The 26,919-nt window shown below is 49.3% G+C and overlaps 1 protein-coding gene across 1 annotated transcript in view; it reads left to right on the top strand.

The window, feature by feature from the left end:
- Positions 1-849: 849 nt before the first annotated feature.
- jcada (junctional cadherin 5 associated a) overlaps positions 850-26,919 on the top strand; it is a 30,818-nt gene continuing 4,748 nt past the window's right edge. Inside the window, 4 exon segments of the mRNA XM_030348694.1 lie at positions 850-982; positions 19,922-20,508; positions 22,660-23,571; positions 24,780-26,918. Of these exon segments, the coding sequence (XP_030204554.1) occupies positions 20,078-20,508; positions 22,660-23,571; positions 24,780-26,918 (3,482 nt within the window). The 5' untranslated portion in view covers positions 850-982; positions 19,922-20,077.

Below are 26,919 nucleotides of genomic sequence, written 5' to 3'. Positions count from 1 at the left end.
CCTATGTAAGACGTAAAAAGATACTTAATAAATGCCCTTCTGCCTCATCCACTTGCGCAAAATAGTTTATTTATTGTATAATATCTATAAAAAAACAGGAAACAAGGCGTAACTCCGCCCCCCCTTTCTTGTATCCGGGCCCAGGCTCTGTCCCGCCTTCGCCTAGAAGTTCTGCTATAGCACCGTACGACTACTGGATTTGAGATTAGCATACAGCCAACCTGCTGCTAGGGTTTACCAGAATGGAAACATTACTGGTTCACTGGTCGGTTATCGCATGCTCAGCCTTGGCCCTCAGATGAACCCCTGTGCATGTTGCTCATTTTGTTCTTGAGTAAAAAAAAGAGAAACAGTTGTGTTGCGAAGGCTAATGATTAGCGTGTCAGTACACAGCAACAGGCCTCTGCAACCTCCTTGGTGGTCTATTCCAAAATGTACGTGACAAATGAACGAGTCTCCACTCTGTAATCATTTGGCTTGTACACTGCAAGTGAATATGCATGCTTGAAACCGTAATTATGATGGATGCTATTTTTCATTCCACCAATGGAAATAGCTGTTCCAGGAGCTACGACCTCACTCCCTTATAGTGCATGTTGATGGAGAACGTGCTGGGAAAGTCCTGTGTTTTCAAACCACCGTTATAACGTTTGCGATGGAATCCTAATCACCCAACGCTGATATCATTTTCTCTGCGGTTGTTGTGTTTCTTCCTCCTCTCCAGACGTTATCTGTTGGAATGTGTTGGTGGATTGGCAGCGTTCCCACAGAGCGAGGAACGGGCGTGTCCCCCATGGGAGATGATGTCCAGAACAAGTAAGGACGCAAGGAGACACACACACACACACACTTACTCCAACATAGACACACACTCACACGCGCACAAAAAGAGATCTGAGATGAGAAATTACCAATGTCCTTTTTTACAGTATAAGGTTGTTGTGTGTCTACAAATAACTGAGAAAGGAAAAGAGATATAATCGTAAGTAAAAAAATCTATCTTTGATGTGTGTGTTGTACAAGCTTTTAACAGCCTAATGCATGAGCCACTAAAACACCTGTTGCGATGTAAGGCTGTAGCCTAATGACTTTAGAGGAAAAAGAAAACAGGAAAACAAATTCTTTCTCAGCACACGTCGTTTAGCGTTTTAGCACCAACGGCTAGCTTGTAATCAAAGCACCAAACATACCAGTGTTTTCCTAGGTCGGTTTCAACCTGCTTTCTGTTCTGCCTGCCTCAGCAGCTCTTGAGCCCCTCTAGACAGTAAAACCTCATCATACCCATGTGTGTGGGTGTATGTGTGTGTGTGTGTGTGTGTGTGTGTTTGGAGGGGGTGAGTTCGGGACAGTAAAACGGGCCCTACAAAGGGCTCGGCTGCGTTGGTGGTCTCCCCTACTTTGGGCTTTATGGTCCAGTCTAGTCACAACGTTCAGGTCTTTTTGATGATTGGAAAAAGGGGCCGGGCTGGACTGATTGTGGACGATTTTAGTTTATTGCCTCGTTCGTTTATTGTGAATATATAAACCTATTGTTCTTCAACGTACATTCTTTTGGCCCTGAATCGTTAAGAAGGCTCTGTTTGTCCCTTGGTTTTTTGAGATTGTTGTTGTTGTTATTGCATAGTCTCCATAGTGGTACAATTGAAAGATATATGGTTTTGCTTGGTTTACAACCATTGGAATTGACCTTGACAAATCCAAATAGAAAACAAGCATTCCGATGTAAACGGAGAGTGGGTTTAATGGTAGAAAAGGAGAAAATAATAGCCTCTAAGGAAAGGAAGCGGTCTACGAATTACGACTACGATTACGAGATTTGGACTTGTGCTGTTGTAACTCTCATATGCATGTAAATGATACGCCAGTTATGTATGCATATATAACAATCTGCAAATCTGTATTTTCTGCATGCAAGGGATTAAAACATTATCCCAGCAAACCAAACACACACTTGCATCATTAGGGCAATTTGTGATGGCACTGTTAGTTAAATCAAGAGCAGCTGCATTTGCAACCTTAAGGCACCACTAACGAGCCCGGCCCCCCCATTAAACAGTCAATGCAAATGGAGTGGGAGGGAGAGGGAGGCGGAAACCAACAGTAGTTGAAGGACGATGAGTGCGACGAAAGCAAGTCATCTTCATGGTGGTGATGGAAGACGGGGAGTCACGGTAGAGGAGGAATAAGGCTGACGCAGATAGCCGTGACCGCCACGAGCTCTATCATGTGTCAAAAGTACCCCCTCCACCTCTCCGCCCCGCACCGCTGGCGGAGCGGCGCCTCATGGCCACCTCCTCTCCTTGACTTCCTCCAACCTGTCCCTGAGCTGCAGCTGGACTGCAGATTAGCTCTGTGTTTACACAGGGGGGAGGAGGAGGGGGAGGGGAAGGGGGGGAGGAGGAGGGGGAGGAGGAGGAGGAGGAGGGGAAGGGGGCGAGTAGGGGGGGGAGGAGGAGTAGGAGGAGGGGAAGGGGGGAGGGGGGAGGAGGAGGAGGAGGAGGAGGAGGAGGAGGAGGGGAAGGGGGCGAGGGGGAGGAGGAGTAGGAGGAGGGGAAGGGGGGAGGAGGGGGAGGAGGAGGAGGAGGGGAGGAGGAGGAGGAGGAGATGTGGGGGGTGGAGGAGGGGGAGGGAGAGGAGGGGGGGAGGAGGAGGAGGAGGAGGGGAAGGGGGGAGGGGGGAGGAGGAGGAGGAGGAGGAGGGGAGGAGGAGGAGGAGGAGATGTGGGGGGTGGAGGAGGGGGAGGGAGAGGAGGGGGGGAGGAGGAGGAGATGAGGGAGGTGGAGGAGGGGGAGGGAGGAGGATGAGAGGGAGGAGGAGGCCGAGGAGGAGGAAGAGATGGAGGAGGAGGCCGAGGAGGAGGAAGAGATGGAGGTGGAGGAGGGGGAGGGAGGAGGAAGAGATGGAGGAGGAGGCCGAGGAGGAGGATATGTAGGAGGTGGAGGAGGGGGGGAGGAAGAGGCGATGTGAGAGGTGGTGGAGGAGGATGAGATGTGGGGGAGGAGGAGGAGGGGGAGTCGGAGGAGGAGGGGATGTAGGGAGTAGGGGGAGGAGGAGATGTGGGAGATGGAGGAGATGGGGGAGGAGGTGGAGGATGAGATGTGGGAGATGGAGGAGGAGGTGCAGGGGGAGGAGGAGGTGCAGGAGGAGGACATGGGGATAGAGAAGAGGAGGAGGGGGGATCTTGGCTGCCAGTGGTCGGCTGGCTGCTGATCACAGGCTACGTGGGTCTCCAAACCTCCCGGCGAAGCCAGCCGCAGTGGGTAGATCCTGGTCAATCGCCTGGTAAATGCTGCCTTCCTAACCTCTCCCCCTACCCTGTGGTAGGAAACGTCCACTGTTTTGGCCGAGTGAGGAGTAACTCTGCTGGTCTGTAGCAAAAAATAAAAAAAAATCAGGTCAGAGAATGCTGGAGCAGCTAAAAGCTAAAAGAGATACTGTAGCACTCCTTGGGACTTCATTTCTTCATGGGTCAATGCGCAAGGCGTCCAACCGCTCCGCTGAATAAGTAATTAGTGCAGCAGAAATGCATCGTCACCAGACTAATACGGAATACATTACATCCTATCATGCTGTCAGAGAAGCATCTCGTCTCATCTCGTATCATCTTATCAGGAGTGCTCTTACAGCATCATACGTAGGGTTGCAGGTTTGGCGTCCCTCAGCCCTAAGTGTCCACCAATTCCTTGTAATAAACCAATCCATTTAGTTTCCCTGTAAGCCGAGCCAAGTAGGCCAACCCTTGAGTCAATATTGAACCCATTTACAATCTCCTAGCTCAAGTTACCTCTTCGCTTCCATTACAGGCAATTCAACAGGGAGAATGATCCAGGCATTACATTTTCTGTTGAATCATAATAAACATCGTTCAGACATCGTAAACAGGCAAATCATCATCAATTTAGTGGGAGACTACATCTTACACAGCGCCCCGGTTGGCACTGGGTGGAGACCGAGTTAAAACATTATTATGAAGTTAATGGATTCCTTCCCTTCAGTGGCAAGTCTTTGAAGAAGCCGTGCATGTATTCTGCTCTGACCCTCCAGCTGCACCAGGCGTGGCGACCGGTTGCCTCTTCAAAGCAGCGCTGAATCGGCGTATTTCAAAACAAATTCAGTGTCTCTCTGAATTAACCAGTTTCTCTAGTTCTGTGCCCAAAGTGAAGTAAGCAGTTCACCTTGAGGGGTGGCGCAGCAAGAGTAATATTAAAAGAGGGGCTTCTAAGACAGTAAGGTCTGTATTTCGACAGTACTGCAGTTATGTCCTTGAGAAAAACAGAAATATACTTTGTATCAGCGGTGTTGCACTGTGTATGGCCCCCAGCCCAGATCCCCATCTGCTACCGGTGGAGTGGGCAATGTCCCACCATGCTTTGCTGTGAACTACTTGTGTTTGTGCCATTGAAGACACTAGGAGTGTGCTCGGAGTGAGTGTGTGCACGAGCCTGTGTGCACATCATGCACGTTTCATGAGGGCTGTCATCGCACAGATGGGAAGGAGTCATCATTGGGCGGGGCAGGATACAACAATGGAGGCATCCCTATTTAGACCCCTGCTTCCCCCGCTCAGCCTCTTCACATTGTGTGCGCACACAACGACACCGACACACACACACACACACACACACACACAAACATACACACACACAGCCATGCACACACACTTACGCAACACACATGAAACACATACACACACACTCACGTAGGACTGCACACACACACACACACACACACACACACACACACACACACACACACACACACACACACACACACACACACACACACAGAAAAAAAAAAACACACACACACACACAACCTCACAAACGGCTGGAAAGCCACAGCTGAGCTAGAGACGCATGAATTATACATTTACAGAACCGACAGCCTCCCAACTTCATTCTACTGTACGGACCCACAGCTCTGGAAAAATGGTGGAGTGTTCTTTAACTTCCCCCCTGAGACCATCGCTTCACCACAGACCTCCACCATAGCAGAGCAACAACAATCCTAGCCGGAAAAGGTTTGATTCCACGCAGGAACAGTGTGCTGAATGATATAGCAAGCTTTTCTTCTACAATTCCTTGGCTAGACACGAGTACCAGACCCCCTCGGCTGAGTTTAGTTTAGTTTTGTTTTGGTTCTTTACCTTAAAGGAGCGCTCACACACACATTGGGAGCAGACGAAAAATGACGGTGTCATATTTTCCTTGCCTAAAGTGATTTATTGTTCAATTGAGCTTGAAAATGTGCCGGGGTGGTTTGGTTTAGCTACGCTCGCGCGGTTTCTCTCCCACTCACTCCCCAGTAAGTACTTCTATGTACCCCCCCCTTCCCCCCCCCCCCCCGCCCCCCCATCGCTCACTCAGCCTCACTCTCTGTCTCACTCAACGTTTTACGCTTCTTGCCCTCCTTCCTCTGCCATTATCTGCTTTTAGTTCTACAATTCGGTCAAGTGATGTACAGTAAGTACAACATTCATATCATTCAACAGAAAAATCACTTAATGTGATGTCTTAAGAGTGATCACTGGCGGTAGAGGAAAAAACCCAAGCAGGGGCCCTGCGCATGTTGCACTGCATGGCTCCAGTCAATATTATCCAGAAAACCCATCAGTGGGGGAAGAAAAGGCTGAGTCTGGTGTATTCCCATCTGCAGCGAGCGCTGCATGCATGCCGAACAGCCCAATGTGGGCCGGGAGGCTGGACGTGGAGATAGTGGGCGCAGGAATGGGTGCCCACGGGCTGACACTACGATTACTCACCAAACAAGTACTCTGGGAAGGAGAAAACTGCAACAGCGTGTCAGTGCTGGAGGTCTGGTCCCGAAAAAAAACGAGAAGGAACCCCAACCGTTTCTGGTGGTTTATGCGCATGTGTTTACTCTGTGGGAGTGTGTGCGTGTGTAAGTTGTATGTTCACGCATACACTTCATCATCCGATGTCACTCATCTATCTCTCACGCTAGTTTGACCCCGTGGAGCAAAGAACATTGTTTGATGTCTTCTCCGTGAAGGATGGCTGTGTTTGTGTGTGTGTGTGTGTGTGTGTGTGTGTGTGTGTGTTTATGTGGAGTGTGTGTGTGTGTGTGTGTGTGTGTGTGTGTGTGTGTGTGTGTGTGTGTGTGTGTGTGTGTGTGTGTGTATGCACATGTGACGGATGGGGGAACCATGTTTCCTACCACTCATTTGACAAGTTGCATGTGTATGTGGCATTTGTACGAGTGTGTCGAGTGTATGAGGGAGTAAGTGATATAGAACCCCCATGACTCCCGCTTTTCAGGATAAATCATTACCTCTGCAAATGCACGCACACACACACACACACACACGTACACCCCCCCAACACGCACACACACACACACACACACACACACACACACACACACACACACACACACACACACACACACACACACACACACACACACACACACACACTGTGTGTAAAACGCAGACCTACTCCCCTAGAGGTCCCAGGTTTTGGACAGAAACAAACATGTTATCATCACCCTCAGCTATGTTGGAATTCCACTTGAGTTTTGATAGGCAGGCTCTGGAGAGGCTCTTTAGCAATCCTGTGGCTTTTCTGGTCAGTTATTTCTTTATTTTCTCTCCTCTTTATTGCTCTCCCCTCACCTCCTGAGCCGGCCTGTGCTCACTTCTCCATGCAGGAAGTGAATCGAGAGGCAGGCTGCGACATCCAGGAATTGAACGGAGGGGCAGTGTTGGAGGCAGCGTGGCTGAACAACAACATCTTGTTGGGCTGTGAGAGACGGTCCGGAGGCTGTACTTTAGAGCTGTTAGTGCTCCGGAGAGCGAGAGCTGCGAGAGCGAGGGAGAGACAGTGCCAGCGTGAGGGTCTGGCTCGAGGGGCCCCTCTCATCTGTGCCTTTGGAGACTCTGGCCCCCACTCGGGTGCTGAATGGAGGCCCCTGTTGTGGCTCCAGATGTAACTTATCTCATCCTATGTCAGTCCTCCGGCATGCTCATCGTCACCACCCCCCCCCCCCCCTCCCCTTCTTTCCCCTTCTATCCCCCCCCCCCCCCCCCCCCCCCCACCCCACACACACACACACACACCACTATCCAGGGTGTAGGTGGACAGCGGGATGTGATGAGGATGGTTCATTTTGACATGGTTGCTATGTGTGTGTGTGTGTGTGTGTGCTTGCATGCGTGTGAGTGTGCATTTGTGTGTAGGTAAAGGGGTAGTGATTGCGGGGGTTTGTGCATGGTACTGGCCAGAGATAGACCTGCGTCACCATCGCAGCCTCTCGGAGCAAATGCCCCTGCAAACTATTGATCGTGTTCAGTCTTTGAATTGGTCTGGTGCGCCTGCAAATAATAGTAATACAAAAAACGAAAATCAAATTACCTTCAATTTTCATAATGATTTTTTTTTATATCATCCACCAAATAGGATAGCGGCCCAAAACAAATATAATTATATTGTGCAGTCGATGTACCATTATAGAGGAGCAATTATGTGTGCTGGCATGACTACAGTGCTGCTCTAACTATGTGTAGGCAGCATTTTTTTCCCTCTTATTTACTGTTCCCTATGCTTTATGTTCTAAGATCAACAATGCGCATGTGTATACGTGGGATTTTCCTTTTTGTTTGTTGTTTGTGTGTGTGTGTGTGTGTGTGTGTGTGTGTGTGTGTGTGTGTGTGTGTGTGTGTGTGTGTGTGTGTGTGTGTGTGTGTGTGTGTGTGTGTGTGTGTGTGTGTGTGTGTGCATGTGCATAACTATAATAAGCAATGGGAAACTGGCTACATTCTTCCTAGTGATCATCATGTGCATTACTGGAAATGTGTATTTTGCCACATAACAACCCTGTGATAGTGGGAGGAGCAGGGGGGAGGGCAAACAACACACCGGGATGGCAAAATACACACAGTCATTCACCAAATCGTCTGGAAGAGAGGAGTCCTTCTGGAGAGCACATTATGTGTGTGTGTGTCGGCCGGGATACCATCCCACATGCTTGGAGACAGACTTGTCGACTTCGAGACATGACATGTTGTGCACAGATATAAATCAAACCAATTGATTTAAGAGGCACTGTTTTTTGCATTGAGATGAATTTGTCGTGGCTGGAGAACGTTAATGCGCAGTGAATTGCCATAACTCTTGAATGAGGCATAAGTCTTCATCTAGTGGCCCATCAGCAGACAGCCATTGGTCACAGAGCCAGTGTCTTGTGTCATTTCTCTCTTGAGTTTACTGATACCATCACTGGCATGAGGGGACCATGGTTCAGGTGTGTTGGGCACATCGAGCTGGCCAGGTTTTCTTACGCATGAAGGCATTTATTGCCGATCTTTTTTTCTTCTTTGTGATTCATTCACCAAACAGACAGAGTTCTAGCATGTTTTGCTCTGGGGAAACACGTCATTTGGGGCAAGATAACAAATTAATTTAATTCAAATGCGAGAGATCATCGGAGGTCTCACAATTAGTATTTGCATTTACATTTACATAGTGGCCAGTTGCAATGTTCTATAAACTCTGCAACATGCGCTGACCTGCTTGTGTTCATAATTGGTCCCTGAACAATTATAATCAGAAAGGGTTGCGGGTTTAACCCTGGCTAAAATCCATGCATTATTGCACACATCACCGGCCCCAAACGTATGTGGTTCATACATACTACATCGCGTTCACATACGACCCCGATGTAGCGTAAGTCACTGTGGTCTAAAATGTTAACCAACGGCAAGTAGCCGCTGAAATTGCAGTGCCCTTCAAGATATCCCAGAGGGCCAATGGCCTAATCCAAATGTCTGGCTGTTCTCTTCAGTCAGCAATTAGCGCGAGGAGAAAATGAGTCAATTTCCACCCCATTGGTTCTACTCTCCCAATCATTATTTGTATGCCTAAGATGCAGCCCACTAGGTCCACAGCCAAAGGGCTACATTTCAGTGATTGGTCAGTGATTTTCTCGGTCTGAAAAGACCATGTAGGCCACAGGGTTTATCTGCATAACCTTGCGAGATGCAAAGCCCACAACAAATATCCCTGTGTGACTCCTATCTAGGCAAACAGATGGATAACGCAAAGTGCCATGAATGGGCAGTATACTGTGTTTTCCCAAAAATCAACTCTCCCACAGTATATGAAACGAACCAGTGGTTCAAGGTGGATCAAAGTGAATCCCAGCATCAACACCAGGCAGCTGTTTACACCCACGGTTCAAAGGTGAGACGGGGATTTGCATGAGCCTACTGTGTTTAGAGTTACCCCCTTTACCCCTGCTCTTGCTGATCTCTCACCTTAGAGCAACAACCAAAACCCTTAGCACCATCCGCAGCAAATTAAAAACACAAATAAAAGACAACACAAAAAAATAAAGGGCAGCGAATACTCCTGGGCTGAGCCTCAGATCTCCTGAGCAGATGCCCTCTGGGTGGGAGAATTTCCCCGACACTGGGGGAGTGTCGGACTCGGAGCCTCTCCACATCTGTTACGAGTTACAGTAGGCCCTTTACTCCGTCAAAACCAAATCTTCAGGGCATTCACTTTGTTGACGTACAGCTGGGTTAAGCAGGGTTTTTGTTGTGCGGTAGGGGCCTGAAAATTCTATCTGAAAAGCGTTGAGTTCTCTAGCCCTGTTTACAATAAAGAGAACTACTCTATTGATCGAGCACTGGACACGTTCCCCCCCCTGCTCTTTTTTCCCCAACTGCTTTTTTGAGCTAGCCAGTGGCCAGTTGCACTGAGATCAGGTTTTAAGAAAATAAAAGCTTTCCGGGAGGAAGAAACTGAGTCGATTAGATAACCAGAGTTAGGATATGATGAGGTAACTTCCATGGTCTCTCGAGACTTCCTATAACCAAAAAAGTTGCCAACTCCGAACGATGGGGCGATCAACAGATTTTGCTGGCTTTCTCCAGTAAGCTCAGTATACATAACATTTTGTGTCAGACAGAACACACCGCATGGTTGGTGAGTAAAGAAGACATGGCAACAGTCCCAGTCCCAACAATACATCAAATGTTTGGGATGGTTATACACACTGCAGATTCAAATGTGCGCTTGCGGAGGCAATTGTCCTACAATCAGACAATGCAACTTAAAAACAGTTTTGCATTCTTGTGACATTGTGGTGGGATTGTTTGGGTTTGGCTGAGCCCCAGTGGTTCTGAGAGGTAGATGGAGAGGTTGCAGTGGTCACTGAGTCGTCTCAAGATCCTAAAATAGAGATAATTACAGTTCTCGGATAGATTCTGATAGGAAATGTCCGTAGATGAGGCCAGTTTTAAGTTATTATCGCTGAGTGCAGCTTGGCAAATCCTAAAGCTTGAAAAGCATCAAACCTTTGTTATAAGTGGTCATAGATACTTTTCAATCAGTCTGGCGATTTTGTTTTTGTTTTAAAGACAATGTGTTCTGGGTAAGATACTGTTACAATAAATTATACAACAAAATTAAAAAATAGCACACTCTGCCATCCTCTATCTATCCTATCCTTACTGTACTGCAGTGTGCACAACGTTGTCTTTTTGCCATGGAGATTAATGTAATCCGTATCTAACAAAATGGCCTTCAAAACAAAAGTTAAATCGCTGCTGGCCAGCTCTGAGATGATCGCTGGCCGCGTATTAACAGGAGGGCACCGGCATGACCACGCTTGCCAGGTGGCACTTTACCTACGATGTTAATCTCTGCTGTCCCTTGCCAAGCAGTGAGAAGTGGCACAGCCAGCTTTGTTAGCTACAATTGTAGATGGCTAACATTATGGCCGCCCAAAACCAATTACCTGCTCTGTTTAAATCTGGGTAGCTTCTTTCAACGTTTTCAAGGCTTTGATGTGCGACTTGTCCTGAGTGAACTTGCACTGAAACATTCATTTCTACAAAAAAAATGAAGGATTTCACCCCAGACATAAAATAACCAAAGACTTAGCTATACTCCTAAGTTCCTGTGTTTAAGCAAGCCAGCTGCTCTACCGCACATTGTGCGAATGTACAAAAAGGACGGATTGGGTATTTTGGGTTAAATATAGGCACGGTATAAACCCGGATGGAAAAACTACGCTCCACTCACAAGAACGATGGAGATGGCGACTGCCGCCACCACCCAGGCTCCCCTCGAACATTCAACCCTCAAAACCTCAACGAGTGAACGGAGTGATGACATCAGCGTCTCAACGCCACATTTCAATGCGTTGCACATGAGCAGCATGTGCATCTGCTTCGCTGCACAATAGAAAACAGACACCAGTGAGACTGCTTGGTACAGTGGAGACAGAGTATACTCTGGAAACACAAGGAGGAGACGCAGAGTGGTTGTAGTCGTAGTAGAAGTAACAGAGGTAGTATTCCTACTAGTGGTAGTGCTAGTAAATAGTAGTAAAGGTAGTAGTAGCAGTCATAGTAGTAGTACTAGTAGTACGGCTGACCTTGAGTTTTAATGAGCAGATGCCATTACAGTACAGGCCACGCTGGAATTTCACTCAGACACGTCAGTCGGTATATATGCTGGACCTTGTCCAAAAAAGTATACAGAGTGATGCCAGATACATTACTGTATCCCGTACCTCTTATCGTGTCCCATCGTGTTTTTTTTATTTTCACCTAATTCCCTACATACAACACTTTAACTTACTTATAAATGGTTTGCCTGCATATACTCTCTTAGCCACAGCCAATGTTAAGCAAACAGCCTGGAAAAAAAATAGACAGAGTCGATTTACAGGAAAAGAGATAAGCATCGAGCAGGTCATTTGATATTAGGCTGACTTGCTGTAAACACAAGTTTCATGATTGTGGGTCGGCTGCAGCCGGGGGGGGGGGGGCACATATTACCAGCTGTTAAATGTGAACTGGCAAAGTGGCCATTACAAACAAATTATGGGATGTATTTAAACGTAGGATGAGCAACTTCTTGACAGTCCTCGCTGAAATTATTTCCGCTGTGGGAATACAATAGCCATTTATGTGCTAGACGCCTACCAGCCTCTTGCAAATGAATCCGGTTATATGCAACATCTGTGTCAATATTATCTGGGGTTTTGAGGTCCTCTGTTGTTTTTAAGTAGAGAAAATATAACTGCAGCTTCAACTACATATGTTAACGTTCACTGAAGAAGGAAAGCAGAGAGCAGGGTGTGGAGATCATTAGCCCTACATTTATAGGGTTTTACCCCATGCAATCAAAATACTCCCAAAAATAATTACGTGTTCTTTATCTATTCATAAATCACAATCCAAACATCGCCTCAGCCAATCAGCTCCATGCCCGAAGCCTCTCTAAACATGTATTTGTAAAAGTTGAATCACTTTTTACATTAAACGATAGGATGACCTTATATTTGGCTCAACAGTAAACGCACATCTACCAACACACACAGCGCTGATCTTGAGAAAGAAAAAAAAGATCTTCCCCATTTGTGGAGTTGAGAGGGGCTGTGCTCCGCGCCCCCCGAGCTGCCGCCGCCCCAGAAGAGGCACGCTCAGCACAACTCGGCAGCCCACTGCGCGTTCAGAGCAGAGGATGAGCGCTGGATACTAGACGGCAACGCAACGACGCAGTTCCCAGGTAAAAGTGTCTCTACGTCGTTTATATACACGCAGTGCATGGGTTTGCGTTTCATATGTGCTGATGTTTATACGTCTATTTGATCCGTGTCCGTTGACTATCGACAGTCCTGTTGAGACCTGATATTATCTCAAGTAAACAGAGGTTGAGAGAGACGCATCTGCTTTGCGTAGCCGACGTTACAGCGGTCCCTTCAACTTGCAGCCAGCCTATTCCCATTCTCCTCTCCCTCGTCTCCTTCCTTTGGTGGATTGCGATGCAAGATGTAGGACAACACAGTGTCACTTTAATGACACGGCGCTAAAAAGGTGGAAGCGATATGCGGGCAATGATTATTTTCAACTTGAAGCAGTGGGACCAGACTGGCACTGTTACTGGCTAGCTTATATCAGTTGAAGGTTAAAAGATTGTGATGGAGCCTAGCTGTATGCTAGCATGCTACAGCGGCTACCTGACTGCAACAGCGCCAGCCATCAAGGCTAGCCTTCTGACATGCTTGTCAATCAATCTGTGCATGACATAATGACCATACACAAAAGTCTAGGAGTATATTTTGACTCTTTTCTAGAAGGGCGAATAGCGCTGAACGACAAACGGTTTGGGTGATGAAGTTGAAAACAGCCCAGGGCAAACGGTCTGCCAAGTTTAGGCGGCTTGCTTTGATGTTGTCACTTTGTCACACCTGCAGCGTGTTTGCATAATGAGGGACGCTCGCTTGACCTCCTCTGTTGCTCCTTTGAATTCGGGAATACAGAGCTCACACATTCCTGCCTTCAGTCGTTGTCTTTAAAGGCTTTTTATTAACCCCCAAGGACTTAATTTAATATTAAACATAAGGAAATATAGGAATGATTGTTATCCATGAGAAAAGTCGCATGTTGTAGTGGAGTGCATTGTGAGAAAAATTCTTGGCATCTGAAAAATACTTATTTTTTATATGTCTTGGCTTATTTTTGTGTTTCTTTCCGAGTCCTTGACATGTGGAGAATCTCGACACTTATATCCAGGTAATCTTGTCCTGTCATCCAGAGACTTCTAGAGGGCATACCCTTTTTTTTTATCGAAAAGCTCATCTGCCCTTATAGAATCATGATGAAGCAACATGTTGTTGCACATTATCTTACTACATTGTCATATCGTATTTACTTTATACTTTTATTTATTCTTGTGAGATTCCTGTGTCATGTTCATGTTTGTTACTTATTTCCTACTAGATTTAAGTGTGTGCGTTTGTAAGTGGGTGTGTGTGTGTTTTTTGCACATGTGCTCTGGCATGCACACGCTCTTTTAACACATCTGTGAGATAGGGAAAGTTGATGTGAGTCTTCGACTGTTGTGTTAATGTAAATCCCAGTTGGATGCCTGTAAAGACGGAGGGAGGGAGAGAAAGGGAGAGTGGTGGGGGTGCAGTAAGGGTTTGGGAGGAGGGGGAGGTGGAGGGGGTCATTGGTGTGGGATCTATTAGGATGGAAGCGGCTCATTAATTCTTTCCAGCAGCAGAGGAAAGGGTGGGTCAGCGATACGCAGCAGTGCTGTGATACGTGCCCCTGAAGTGAGTCATTCCAGTTCAATGTTCAGAAGTGGTCTGATAAGTCAGGCCTTCGCTCTTCATGTTCCCCTCTTGGTCGTCTGGTCCCCTAGGGCTCGCCTGTTCTTTTCGGAGCGCTTCCTTTCTATTGGCTAATTCACCTGACTCACTGGTTGGCTGCACAGTTGTCCTCTGTAGCGTCATGACTCTAGTCATCCCCAGTGTGGTATCTTTCCTCCAGATATAGCTCGCTAAATGCATCTTCCAGCCAATGAACGGAGATCGCGGTTCCCATCGTTGTTCCCGAGCATCGGTAGCTGTGGTCGAGTGTCGGGGTACGCCAGTAGGCATTGACCGTCTCCAAAAACAACAGGTTTCTCTGCCATTGGGCGCAAGAAGGAGGCATCCTATCACGCCTCTCTGAAAAGGCTCCCAACGTTTGCCTGGCTACAGGGATCCCCTCGGAGATCCTGTGTGACATCACGCGTGATGTCAGAGCCGGGGTGACGTAAGCGAGCGAGAGGCAGCAGGACGGAGCCGAGCGGGAACGTGTGAAAGCTGCCGACATCTGCCAGCCCGCCTCTGGAGAATGTAGGGCAGTGAAGTGTGTTCTGAAGGATAAAATGGAATGCACGTTTGGTTTATGTTGCCGCGTTTCGTCGGCATGGCGGTCGGTAGCCATATGGGAGGCAGATGGGGGGGTCTGCCTGCTTAGATTTATATAGAGGTTTCTCTTCGGTTTCATGTGAATTTAATGAATGAAGACCCATTAGTCTCTCCCGGCCATTCAGGATTACAGTTTCCCAAACTCAGCCCATAACGCTCTATGATCACCATTGTATTGCTAAGCTTCAGTATGACACTAGGCAGTTTTCTTTGCAAATAATACATTGTGGAATACATAGCCTGCTTCCTTGTTTTGTCTTTCAACATTGCATATTCCCGTCCATCCCTAGAAGCACTCTCAGAGTATTAATAATAATAAGTCACTACTGTAATCTAAGCCTAGCCTAATTGTTTTTGCCCTTCCTTTCCCCTTATCCTGCTACACTGCTGAGCAAGTGGCATGCAGCAGACTCCCGACCCGATTAGCAGAGAGCCAGGGCATGCTTACTCTTTGATCAGGGCGCTTTCTGCTTGATAAACCGCGCCACTGTCATCTCCAGCGAGCCCTGCACCTTGATGGACACTAATTACCACAGGGCTAAATAACCATGCTCAGAAACAACATGGCTGACGCTCGTAAGGTTTACTGCAGGTAAAAGCTTTGCATGCAAACCAGCGCCATGTTTCCTGAGTAGATAAGCATTCCTATTAGAGTGGAATCTCCTTTAATGGCAATATTAATTTACGAAGAAGGATCATTTGTCAACAGTGTTTAATGAGTTTACACTCCAGTTGTGTTTAGTGCTTCTTGTTGACATTGCACACGGAATAAACAAAGTGCATGCATTAACAAGCTTTTAAACGTCAGTGAGGTTATCAATGTTGACATTGTAGAAGTCGTAAAATTCCACATTGATATTATATTTGCATTACGAGAGGGACAATCCTTCTGAGGTTGGTTAAAACGGTCCTTAACAGCCCCCTATCACTTCCTGTGTGGGGTTGTGGTGCCCCACTAAAGTACCCTTTGGATTGGTGGAGCTCAGACAGAACATCGGGCTGTTGTCTTGAAGCTGAGACACACTAAAGCAAAAACAATAGTTGCCATTGGAGATGCTGTAGAAAATAAAGTTGAGGTCGTTTTTTGGCTTGATCTCGGCTGATGAGCTAATGGACGTACAATGCACAGTCTCGGGCCTTCTCCTATTCCCTTTAGGGGTGTGTGTAGCCTGCATGCTGCAATATGCTCCTGGTCAGTCGTCATTATTCAATCCCAAGTTCTACTGAAAAAGGCGGTGGCCCCCTGATTGTGTGCATGTTACAGACCTGCATGCTCTGATTTAAACATTGCACCCACATTGTAAGCCAAATCCCGTCATAATGGACGTTTTAGCAACACTAATGTTTTTTGCATAGTCCGATTGGACATGCGTTTAGTAACATATTGAATGGGGTTGGCGTCCTGTACAGTCTCATCCATGCGACGCACCACAGAGTAACATGTGAGTCTGGTTCTAGCTAGGGTCAAAGCTTGTTTCAATGCTCTCTCCTCTGGCCTCCAGAGAGGGCGGGGTTGATTGGAAACACTTGCGACGTCAGTGCGTCTACTCCTCGGGTCTCGGTGCTGACTTCCTCAGGAAGTGTGACGTTTTTTTTCCTCTCCCCCGGGACCATGCGAAGGTAAAGAACACAAACAAACAAGTGGATGCTGGTCCGCGCCTTGATGTCATCCCGAGATGGCCTTGCATTGCGTGCACAGTCAAAAGCCAGGCAAAAGCCACACCGTGTGTGCACATGCACTCCGGCCATCGCATGTTAGATACAAAAGGCGCAGTTCTTTTTTTTTTTTTTTTAGGGTGGGGGTGTTATCGTTCTCATAAAGGTCTCCGGCATTACGAGGATGAGACATCATTTACTTTGGTTTCATCATGCGTTAATAATAGATTCAAGAGCCAGTCGTTTTCTGTTATTTATCGCATTTCTATGAGTTTATAGCTCTGTTTATAGCTCTGTAACAGCTGCACATTTTTTAAACATATTGTAGTCGCCAAGATATGCAAATGCGAATGATCTTGTAACTGGTATTCCCTTCGGTGAAAGGATATACTCATAGACCAACTACCCGTGCTTGGACTCCCTGTCTATTCCTAAGGCGTTATCTAGGTCTCCGTCCTGCATCGCCGGCCATCCATGCTGCCCCTGTGGCCTCCCTCTCCCACCCCCACTCCACACCTCACTCTGCCCACATCCCAGTTTGGCCCGGAATAAGGAGCTGACACCAAACTGTCAACCTGGAGACCGTCACCTCTGTGTCGCCTGTCTGCCACCGGCGGTGCTGAAGTGCACACACACACACACACACACACACACACACACACACACACACACACACACACACACACACACACACACACACACACACACACACACACACACACACACACACACACTCTAAAAGCTCTTGGATCGGGATTTTAATAAAACAACAACTGTGGCCTTTGCCAAAGAGCTCACTTGCGTAGCTCACCGGTGGCCTTGCATCTTTCAGACTGTCGTAAATGTCATTGATAGCCGTACAGTAGTGCACCGCAAGTATTAAAGGTTTCTTTATGGGTGCCACAGTCAGCAGCCGTGTGATTTTGTTTTTATTATGCTTACTGAGCTATATGTGCTATCCAGAAAAAGAAACGGGTTAATTTTGTCCAGTTTTTGGGGGATTGATCCAGGATATCGCGCTGTTAAAAATACTGCAGATTCACCCGTTTGTGTTTGGTTTTCACGATTTCCACGGCTGAGTGGTGCGGTCCCGGGATGCCAATTGTTGCCACAGAAGACGGCATTGTAGCGAAACACAATGTTGTTGTGTTGTGGGCAATGAAAGCTGCCCATTGTTGCCTGCCGCAGCCTGAATCAGGGGTTTTATTTGATATGAAGTGGGTAATTCCATTGCATAAGGGAATTAGTCGTGTTTAAAGTGAGCCTGTCATGGGAAAGAAGGATGTGCGTGGGCGGGGGGCAGCTTGATATGAGGGCAGGTCACTTAAAAGGGAAATCCTAAATGTTGTTGATAATGGAGATAAGCCCCTCAGAGTGGAGGAACATACTGTTTGTAGAGTCATGGGTAGATTAGGCCTTGGCAGCATATGGACCCCTCAGCTCATTCTGTATATTCTGTTGGCTCATCTTGTATTTGCTATTAGCGTGTCGTTCCAAGAGTGAATTACTATGTTGTTTAGCATCTGAACCATAACTCTTTGCCGTGGTCTGGGTGACAGGATTGATCTAGAGGAAGGAAGGGGAGGAGAGGCACATCTGATTTACATCTAGCGATTGTGTTGTGGCCTTTATGTCACGGTGTTGTGAATGTGGTCACCGGCCAAGACGTTTAGCCTCAGTTTGTTAAGAAAAGGCTTATGTATTTGAAACAGAGAAACTATTGTGACTTTAATGTATTGACGGCGGTATCATTAACAATTGATGTTTGCATGTTGTTGTTACTGGCTGTTTGGAAATAGGAGTTGGTGGATGATTTGGCAAGTAAAAATGTAACCAGCCTATTGCACGATGCTGGGTCAAACAGAGGTTATAAAATCAACCTCACTGATGACTAAAGCCCTGGTTTTGGTCCAACATTGTTCATCATGAAATCCCCATCTATATAAACAACTGGTAGTCTGTACATGAGGGATTACTCTGACAACAAATGGGCAGAGTTAACTCCCCTGCTCTTATAAAAAAGAAGTATGAAAGTATTAACTGGGTAAGCGCCAAGAGTCAATCCTCCAAAACTAACAGGTTTAGGGTTTTAAATGAGGAAGATAATCGTATTAGAGCGGCCATACATACAAAGAGAGCCGCATTTCACGGCCCCGGAACCCGCTAATCACCTAGCGGGCTATCTGAGGGCTCAGGTGGTGAGCAGGGAAAGGAGGGATAGGAATAGAGAGAGGCAGGAGAAAAGTGAAAAGGCAGATGGCGGTGATGATGGTGGATCCTAATTAAATGCCATCTTCGAGGAACTCCTGGTGTTAACCACATGCAGAAAGAGAGACTGGTGTGGTATTCATACTCCAAAAATGCCCTTTCTTTTCTATTACAGCATATGACTTTAAAAGTCACTCATAGGGAACTTAAAAAGTGTGGATGGGAGTTTATCACTGGCAACGTGTCATTTACTCCAGTTCTCGGTGCTATTCATCATGAGGCCAGCCAAGCCGTTGGCATTGATTTCTGTTGAGCTTTTCAAGTACGTAACACCTGTTCCATTGACATGGCTACATGGAAGACTGTACCAAGGGCATTACATAACAACCTGTATAATTGACCTTGCGGTTGCATACATTGTCATTGATTGGATTTATCTTCCATTTTGCGTGCCAAAACATAGCGTGGCAACATTTCGCCTCGATCAAACTCCTTGAGTTCCACTACCAAATATGTGTGTACAAAAAATGACAATGTTATGAGCACCAGTATCCACCATCAATCACCCTACTGGAAGAGAACTTTAAAGAAATGAGTAAAAATAATAAGAAACATGAGTCAGAGAATGACGAATGACACATCGTAAACATCGACGTAGTGACCGCTCACCACATCGTTTGTATCAAATATAGAAAACGGCAATGTTGTTGTCAACACAGATTCTCTCCAGGAACTTATAACAACAGACTCCATTGATGTGTACCGCCGTAGCGTCGTTGTGTGCCCATCGCAAAAAACTGGGGCTTGCGTTAGTGCCCCCCCCTCCCCCTGCTAGCTCAAGGCGCGATGGCTTTCTGTGCCGGCGCTTGGGAAGAGACGGACGCTGTTGCTAGGAGGACTGGAAAAGGCAGGGTAGAGAGAGAACGGGGAGAGAGGGAGAGAGAGAGAGAGAGAGAGAGAGGATAGGATAGGCAGTGAGAGGAGGCGGTCTGTCGCCCTGCTTTACTGCTGTGGCTCACAAATAGAGGGGTGGGCGGGTGTATGCTGTTGTGGGTGGGAGGGAGGGAGGGAGGGAGGGAGGGAGGGTGGGAGGGAGGGGAGGAGGGGGGTCGGGGGAGCCGTTTGTGTTGTTCTGTTTGTGTTGTGCTTTGTGGCTTCATGATTATCCATTCCTCTGCGGATCTCTGGACCATAACCGGCCACGTCTAAAGTCAGACTGGGAAACGTCTTTAATGAAGTCTTTCTCTCTCTCTCTCTCTCCCCCTCTCCCCACTTCTCCCTCTACCACCGTCCGTACGTCACTCTCCGTCGCGTTCCCCAGTGATGGCCTCAGCTGCGCAGCGGTGTGGGGAATCTGGCCGCTGGGCGTAGGAGAGCAGCGGATCCCTCTGGAACGCCCCGGTCCGCCTCCCGTCTCCCGTCCAGACCAAGCGATAACGGCGAGGGAGAGGAAACGGCGGCTGTAGCCGATGCCACCATGTACAGCGTGGACGACCTCCTCATCTCTCATGGATACAAGCTGCCCCAGCACTCCTCCTCGTCCTCGGCCCCCACCCCGGCCCCTACCCCGGCCCCTACCCCTACCCCGGGCCAGGCTCCCTCCAGCCGCCCCACTCCCTCCCCCTTACCCCCGTCCTACGGCAAGCACGCCCAGGTGCCAGAGGGCCGAGCCGCCGGGTCCCAGTGGACGGTGAACGGCTACGAGAGAGAGGCGGGGCCGGCCGGAAGGGGCGGCGGCTGGATGGGCGGCGGCGGCGGCGGCGATTTCCAACAGCCGCCGGTGGGCCGCATCGGCTGTCCCAACAACAACAACATGGAGCACCCCAGGGACAAGGGCCCGCTGAGACACGACGGGGAGGTCCAGGGTCACGGGGACTCCCGCTCTGAGTCCCTGACGTCAGACAGCGGGTAAGATGAGGCCCACCGCACCCGGAATTATCCGCCCCATAAAAGTGTGATGAGAGAGAGAAAGGTTCGGATAAAAAAGTCTGTTAAGTGCAACCGTGGCGAGAGGAACAGAGTCAGACTCACTGCCTGATTCTACATGGTTCAAATGGTTTGTATTAAAATGAATTGTAACACTGTTATCTTTGAGGACGGTTTTAGTGGATCTTTAGCCCAAGACCTTTCAGCCCCGCCCTGTGAGCCGACCGTCATTGGACTCTTGTTAGTCAGCAGTACTGCCCTGACTAGCTTTCTTAGGTCACTCTCCCTCCTCTGCCTCCTGCTCTCATGTCATCCCTCATGGTGTTGACTACCAACCCCTACACCCTATAAAGTCAGGCAATGGCTTGGAGGTACATGTGGTGTATGTATATACTGTAGCTATGGATATTTTGCCATTCAGGGACCTAGAAGCTGCTATTGGGCAAACCTCTGTCTTGCGTTACACAAACACACAAACACTGGCGTTTAGCCAGAGGTTTGCAGTTGGGTCACATGTTCCCAAGGAGGCAATACCTTATATAATGCATTGCCCATCAATAATGGAGGCTTCACATAGACCTTATTTAACTGGGTATGAGGCTATATATATATAGTTCTGTCAGTATTTATGCAATTGAAGGCCTCCTGGGAAAGGAGTGTTGAAATATGATATTGCTTTCCCAGTTTTCCCCCTCTGTGTTTAGGTTGTTTTTCTACTTACGCCAGCACTGATGGTGTGCGTTCTGTTGCTGAGATATCAGTCAATACAGCTGTTCCGTTGTCCATGCAATTAGCCAGGCCTGTCAGATTTCCCCCCTATTTATTTACAGTTTGTTTGGGCGGGTTTTCAATTTATTCTGCCCTAATCTTCCTCTGCCGACAGCCAGTGACAGAGCATCCGAAAATAGTCATATGACCTTGAGTAATGTCAAAAAAAAAAGAAAACGATTTTTCCCGTTTCCTTCGCCGGGAGACCGGCTAATCCGCACACTTGCGTCCCTGCTCCGCGAGCGCTATCAGTGCGCTCCTCTGGGAATGTGGGAATTTGCTCAGACATATGTTCAATTTCTATCTGTTGTTTGTTGATCCCTCTTTCTCTCCCCCCAACTCGTCCAAATCCACTTTGCCCGGCAGCTTTAAGTTTAAGATAAGGAGCAGGCCGATCTCAGCAGTCCCTCTCGGCGCCGGGACTAAGACTTAATTAGGCTAATGATGGCAACTCACCCTCGTTGAGAAGCTCCTCCCCCTACCCCCTTCCCTCTGCATAGGACGTCACAGACTGGCATGGCTAACTTCCACCCCCACCCCCCCAGCCCCAAACACCACCACCGCCGTCTCCCACCCCCCCCCACCCCCAGCACACAGCTCTGACCAATCATGATCATGGATGGAAATGTCAAGGACTCTGGGCAGACTTGCCGGCCGCAGGCGTACGCATGTGCATGCATCTTGTTTAGCCTGTCAGTCCGCCAGTCAGTCAGTCAGTCAGTCAGTCAGTCACCCAGGCAGCGTGCAAATAGGCTGGAATAAACAGCTAAATCTAGAGCAAGGCTGAGCCCGGACGAGCTATGTGCTCTCCGTCCTTAGTGTCCCTCACAGACACTGCCGCGGTTGCAGTGAGCCAAGGAAGCGTCGCACATCAAGCTGACGGGATTGAAAATCACCTCGTTGATGTTGACGTTGTCTTGAAGGACATCGAGGACGAACAGCCACGGTGTATCCTTGTGTAATGTTTTCATCCTGCCCCAGAGACGAGTATGGCTCTTCCTATTGCAAGCGCGGTCGTTTGGCGCCATCTAGAGGTGGGATTGTTGCATGGTCGTTTGCTCCAATTCGGGACTGCCTGTGCCTGTGTTGGTTTTAGTTTTGTGTTTTTGCATATTTTATGCATGTAATTAATATATGTCAAATACATTTTTCTCTTGCATATTAACTCTAGTAGCTAACTACCTTTTTATACTACTCGACTCATGTGTTATTAATTGATTGTGTTTTACATATTTGGGAATGGTTCTAAAACATAGACTACCAAATAACTCTCCTTCTACATGACACCCAAATGGTATGAAACCATCACTATTGTAATCATTCCGCCGTTGATCCTAACTTCCCCTCCTGCCCGTTTCCCCTCAGGTTCTGCGAGGGGCCCAAAGGGGCACAACCCCAGTCTAAAGACGTGGCCTACTGGCGGCGGAGAGGCCAAGACTTCACCGTGCTGATGGACTACGCCGACTTCAGAGAGCACCACGGAGGGGGGGCGCCGGCCGGCTACTGCAGGGCCGAGGCGCCGCAGCAGCCCCGGGGCCAGGAGGCGGCCAGCGACGAGCGGCAGCGGGCGGCCCAGGAGCGGCAGCGCTGGGCGGCCCAGGCCCAGGCCCGCGCCCGCGAGAGGGAGGCGGCGCTGCACCGCTGGCGGCTGGCCAACGAGAGGAAGTGCCAGAGCCTGGGGACCGACGAGTGGCGCCCGGCCGTGGGGTTCGGGCGCCAGCTCTCGGAGAGCGAGGCGGAGCGGTGGGCGCACGAGCAGCAGCGGCTCCACGCCAGGACCCCCGACGGCCTGGGGGCGCACCCCAGGACCAAAGCCAAGTCCCAGTCGCTGCCCCGCATGCTGCCCCCCGACGGCCCGCAGTACGTGGACGTGGCCTCCGCCGGCCTGGAGCCGCACCGGAGGCTCAACGGCCACCCGCCCTCGCCCCACGACTTCCACAGGGCTCCCGCCCGCTGGCCGGAGAACGGCCGGCCGGCGAGCGCCAACCAGCTGTCCATGACCCCGAAGGCCCGCTTCACACGGCCCCCCCGGCCGCCCTCCTACGAGGTGCACCAGCAGATCCGGGGGAGCTGCGAGGTGCTGTCGGGCCGGGACTCGGTGATGTCCCACGGCAGAGACCGCACCCCGCTGCCCCTGTCCAGGGCCGGGGACCCACAGCTCGACTATTTTGCACAGGATTCTGGCCCCCCAGGATACATCCCTCCCCCGTCGTACAAGAGAGCCCCCGTGATGAGAGGAGGTCGGCGAGGCTATGGGGAGATCATTGTGGACTATAGGTAACTGCGCTTTCATTTTGTGCATTCTTTATTGTTTGTGGCTTTCCCAGTAGCGTCTTTTCTTAGTAATATGTCGTCATTTGCTATTTGTGCCATGATTTACGTTATTTATTTAGGATATAAAATATAGTGTATTTTTGTATTTACTGATCTTTTGATAACATGATCTGACTTATGGTACTTATGATGACTTTTTTTATTATGTTAAATTGACCTTAACTAGCCTGAATTAAACGTTTAACGGATCATTAGACAATCTTTAGACCCCTGTGAGTGTGAGTGTACTGAATAGTACACGTGAGGAATAGCCACAATGAAAACGATGCTGTTTACGTGTTACAGATGTCATGGAACGCTACAATGGCAGCAGACTGCTATAAGCCTAACTGTTCTTAGCTGTTAGTTATATCCAACCTAAGAGGACATAACAAGATGCATACAGCCCAACAAATAGTATTTGGTGCTGGATTGGACTGAGCAGGTGTTTAAAGGTCATTGTGCATCCCAACACATCTGACATTGTTTTGGCAATCGCCTTTAAAACTGTACTAAAACTGACAGTGTTGACTCATAACCTCATGGTTATGAGGGCTGTTGGTAGGATTGTGTAAGGGTGATTTTCGCTTGCATATTTTAACTCAAACGAACATAATAAGGTGCTTTGTTGTTTGGAGGATATGGTTGTAGCTTTTGATTGTTTCATAGCTTTATGGTGGACTTGTTTCCAACAGATTCACTCACTCTGTTGCCCCCTCTCCTTCCTTTGCTTTAGTTGAATTGGGTCGGGAGATGGATATCCGTCTAACCCCGCCACTGTCTCTGATTTCCATTTCTGCTGTAACACTTTAATGATGCATATGGAGTGGAATGCTTAGTTGATTTTTCGTAGAATTTGAATAAGATTATCTTATCCTTTCTTACACTGAAGTGGAGGAAGTGGCACATAAAACTGTAGTGGTTAGCTTCAGAATATCGTAGTGATATTGATAACAAAATCTTTTAAGCTGCAATTACCTAGTGTATTAGTTGTATTAGCGCTACGTACACTACAAATACAATCAGAAGTTAGTGGAGGCTGTGGCATCTATGTTTCCTGATGGGGAGCACACAGTCTTCCTATATGAACCCCTGAGGCAGGATCTGTCTGTCACGTGTTCTCTGTCGTTTACATGCTTGTGAGACCCACACTGTGTCGTCTTGATTCCCAGGTACAGAGGCGACATGTACCAGCAGATGCAGATGGCCCCGGACGGCTCCCACTGGTTCGGCGTGCACCCGGCGTGCTCCTGGCCCGACCCCCAGAGGGAGCGGAGCACCCCCATCCAGAGGCAGCTGTACCCCGTCTACACCAGCCAACAGCTCCCCGGCGGCGGGGTCCAGTACATCCCCTTCGACGACCCCCGCGTCCGTCACATCTCCTCAGCCCTGGGCGGCAACTCCCTGACGGACGCGGACAAGATCCGCCACATACGCAACGAACTCCCCGGTGTCACGGCACCGGAGACGGGCCCCGACGACAGTGCCTTCCTGCCCCCGCCGCTCGGGCCCTTCGTTGCCGCCAAGCCCAAACAGAGCTCCCACCAGGCGTCTTCTCACAAGTTGGACAATGACAACAACCGGTGGCACAGCGATTTGCACAAAGAAACCGTCGACAACTTCCCAGCAACAGACCAAAACTGCAACAACCGATACCCCAAAAGTCATCGTCCGCCCCCCTCGCCCTCCTCGGTCTTCCAGGTCTCGGCTCTGACAGCCTGCTCATCCCGCCAGGGCTCCAGCTCGGAGCACGCCTTCACGGAAACCATCACCCAGGTCAAGAAGATTGTCCCGGACTCGGGGCCGGACGGCAACAGGAACAGTAAGAGGAGGGTGAGCGAGACCATCTTCTGCCTGGTGTCCGTCCCCATTCACTCTACGGCTAACATAAACAAAGACACGGCGGCGGACCAGAACAACAACGAGACCATCCCGCGGCTGACCATCACCAACACGGACAGCGTCACCGTGCGCCACTCAGAGAACCAGAACATGCGCAGTCAGTCTGTGAACGAGACGCCCATCAGGTCCCACCACTCCCAGTACCACACCAGCAGCCCGTCCTCTCTGAGGAACTACAAGAGAGCTCCTCTCAGGAAGGAGATCATCGATGCATGGGCCCTCCAGGCCAACGAAGACAAAGAGCGGTGCTACGCTGGCTCCTGGCCTGGGAACCAGTACCGCAACCAGGAGACCCAGACCACTTCCCCACCGACCGTCATTAAGAGCGTGGAACCCCAGAGCACCCCCTCCGACGGGCAGCCTTCTTGCAGGGCGTCCTCAGACCCAGCCGTGGAGAGCAGCGCAGGCACAGACGGCAGCAGCTGCTATGGCTACCCCATGGCAGGCCAGAAGGACCTCCACCCTTCTAGCAACAGCGCCTTTTCCCGTCTCAGCCTCACCCTCAGCCAGCCCCCATCGCCGCCGCCCTCACACCCCGCCCCATGCTCCCCATCCAAGGAGCAGAAGGATGAGAAGGAGCAGGGTGCCCAGCCGCCAGCCTCCCCGAAAAAGAATGGCTCCCTCCCGCTGGACGCAGCGGAGCAAGTGGCCTTCGGTCAATTCCTTCTGAAGCCGGTGGACAGGCGCCCCTGGGACGCCATAGGGGAGCTGGAATGTATCAACAAGGAGCTGGAAATCACCATTAGCAAGAGGCCAAATGCGGAGCGGTGCAGCGTGAGCCTAGATGACGTGCATAATCACACTTCAGCGCGCACAAAGTCACATCCGCCACAGAGCCTCAGAACCACTGAATCTCAATTGCCGCCGTCCCATTCTGGTCGAGAACCAATGAGTCTTTCACTCATGCAGGGAAACAAACCCAATGGCGGGCGAATTAGATCGGAGTCCTGCGGCCCTACCACAGACCGGGACTTTAGGGAGGCGGGGAGGACGTTTTCCAGGCCTCAGAGCGCCCGAGCCCACAGCCATCCACATCAACCCCCCCTATCCCTTCAGGCCGACCCAACACTGGCCTACAGACAGGACATCCCGGTTCCTCAAGAGTCCCTTTTGAGGGATGTCGGGCTTACGGTTTACACAGAGACGCCAGGTGGTCCTGGAGAACCTATCCAACGCTCCCTCTCATCACCATCTCCCATCCATCCCCATGACTTCGGCCAGCCTGCACAAGAGAGGAGGTCGACACTGGTTCAAAACAGCAGCATCTCCAAGCACAACTCAAGTAGAGAGCTACAGGCTGACGAGGAGACGGACAGAAAAGCCAAAGAAAACTTGCCACAGCCAAGGGGTGAGAAGAATGTCCGAATGTATAGAACTAGAAGTGAAAGTGGCCGATCGACAAGGGGTCAG

The sequence above is a fragment of the Gadus morhua genome, chromosome 23 (genome assembly GCF_902167405.1).
Source record: "Gadus morhua chromosome 23, gadMor3.0, whole genome shotgun sequence".
In the NCBI taxonomy this organism is placed as follows: domain Eukaryota; kingdom Metazoa; phylum Chordata; class Actinopteri; order Gadiformes; family Gadidae; genus Gadus; species Gadus morhua.
Note: the sequence above shows the minus strand (reverse complement) of the source record. Positions and strands in the feature narration are given on the sequence as shown.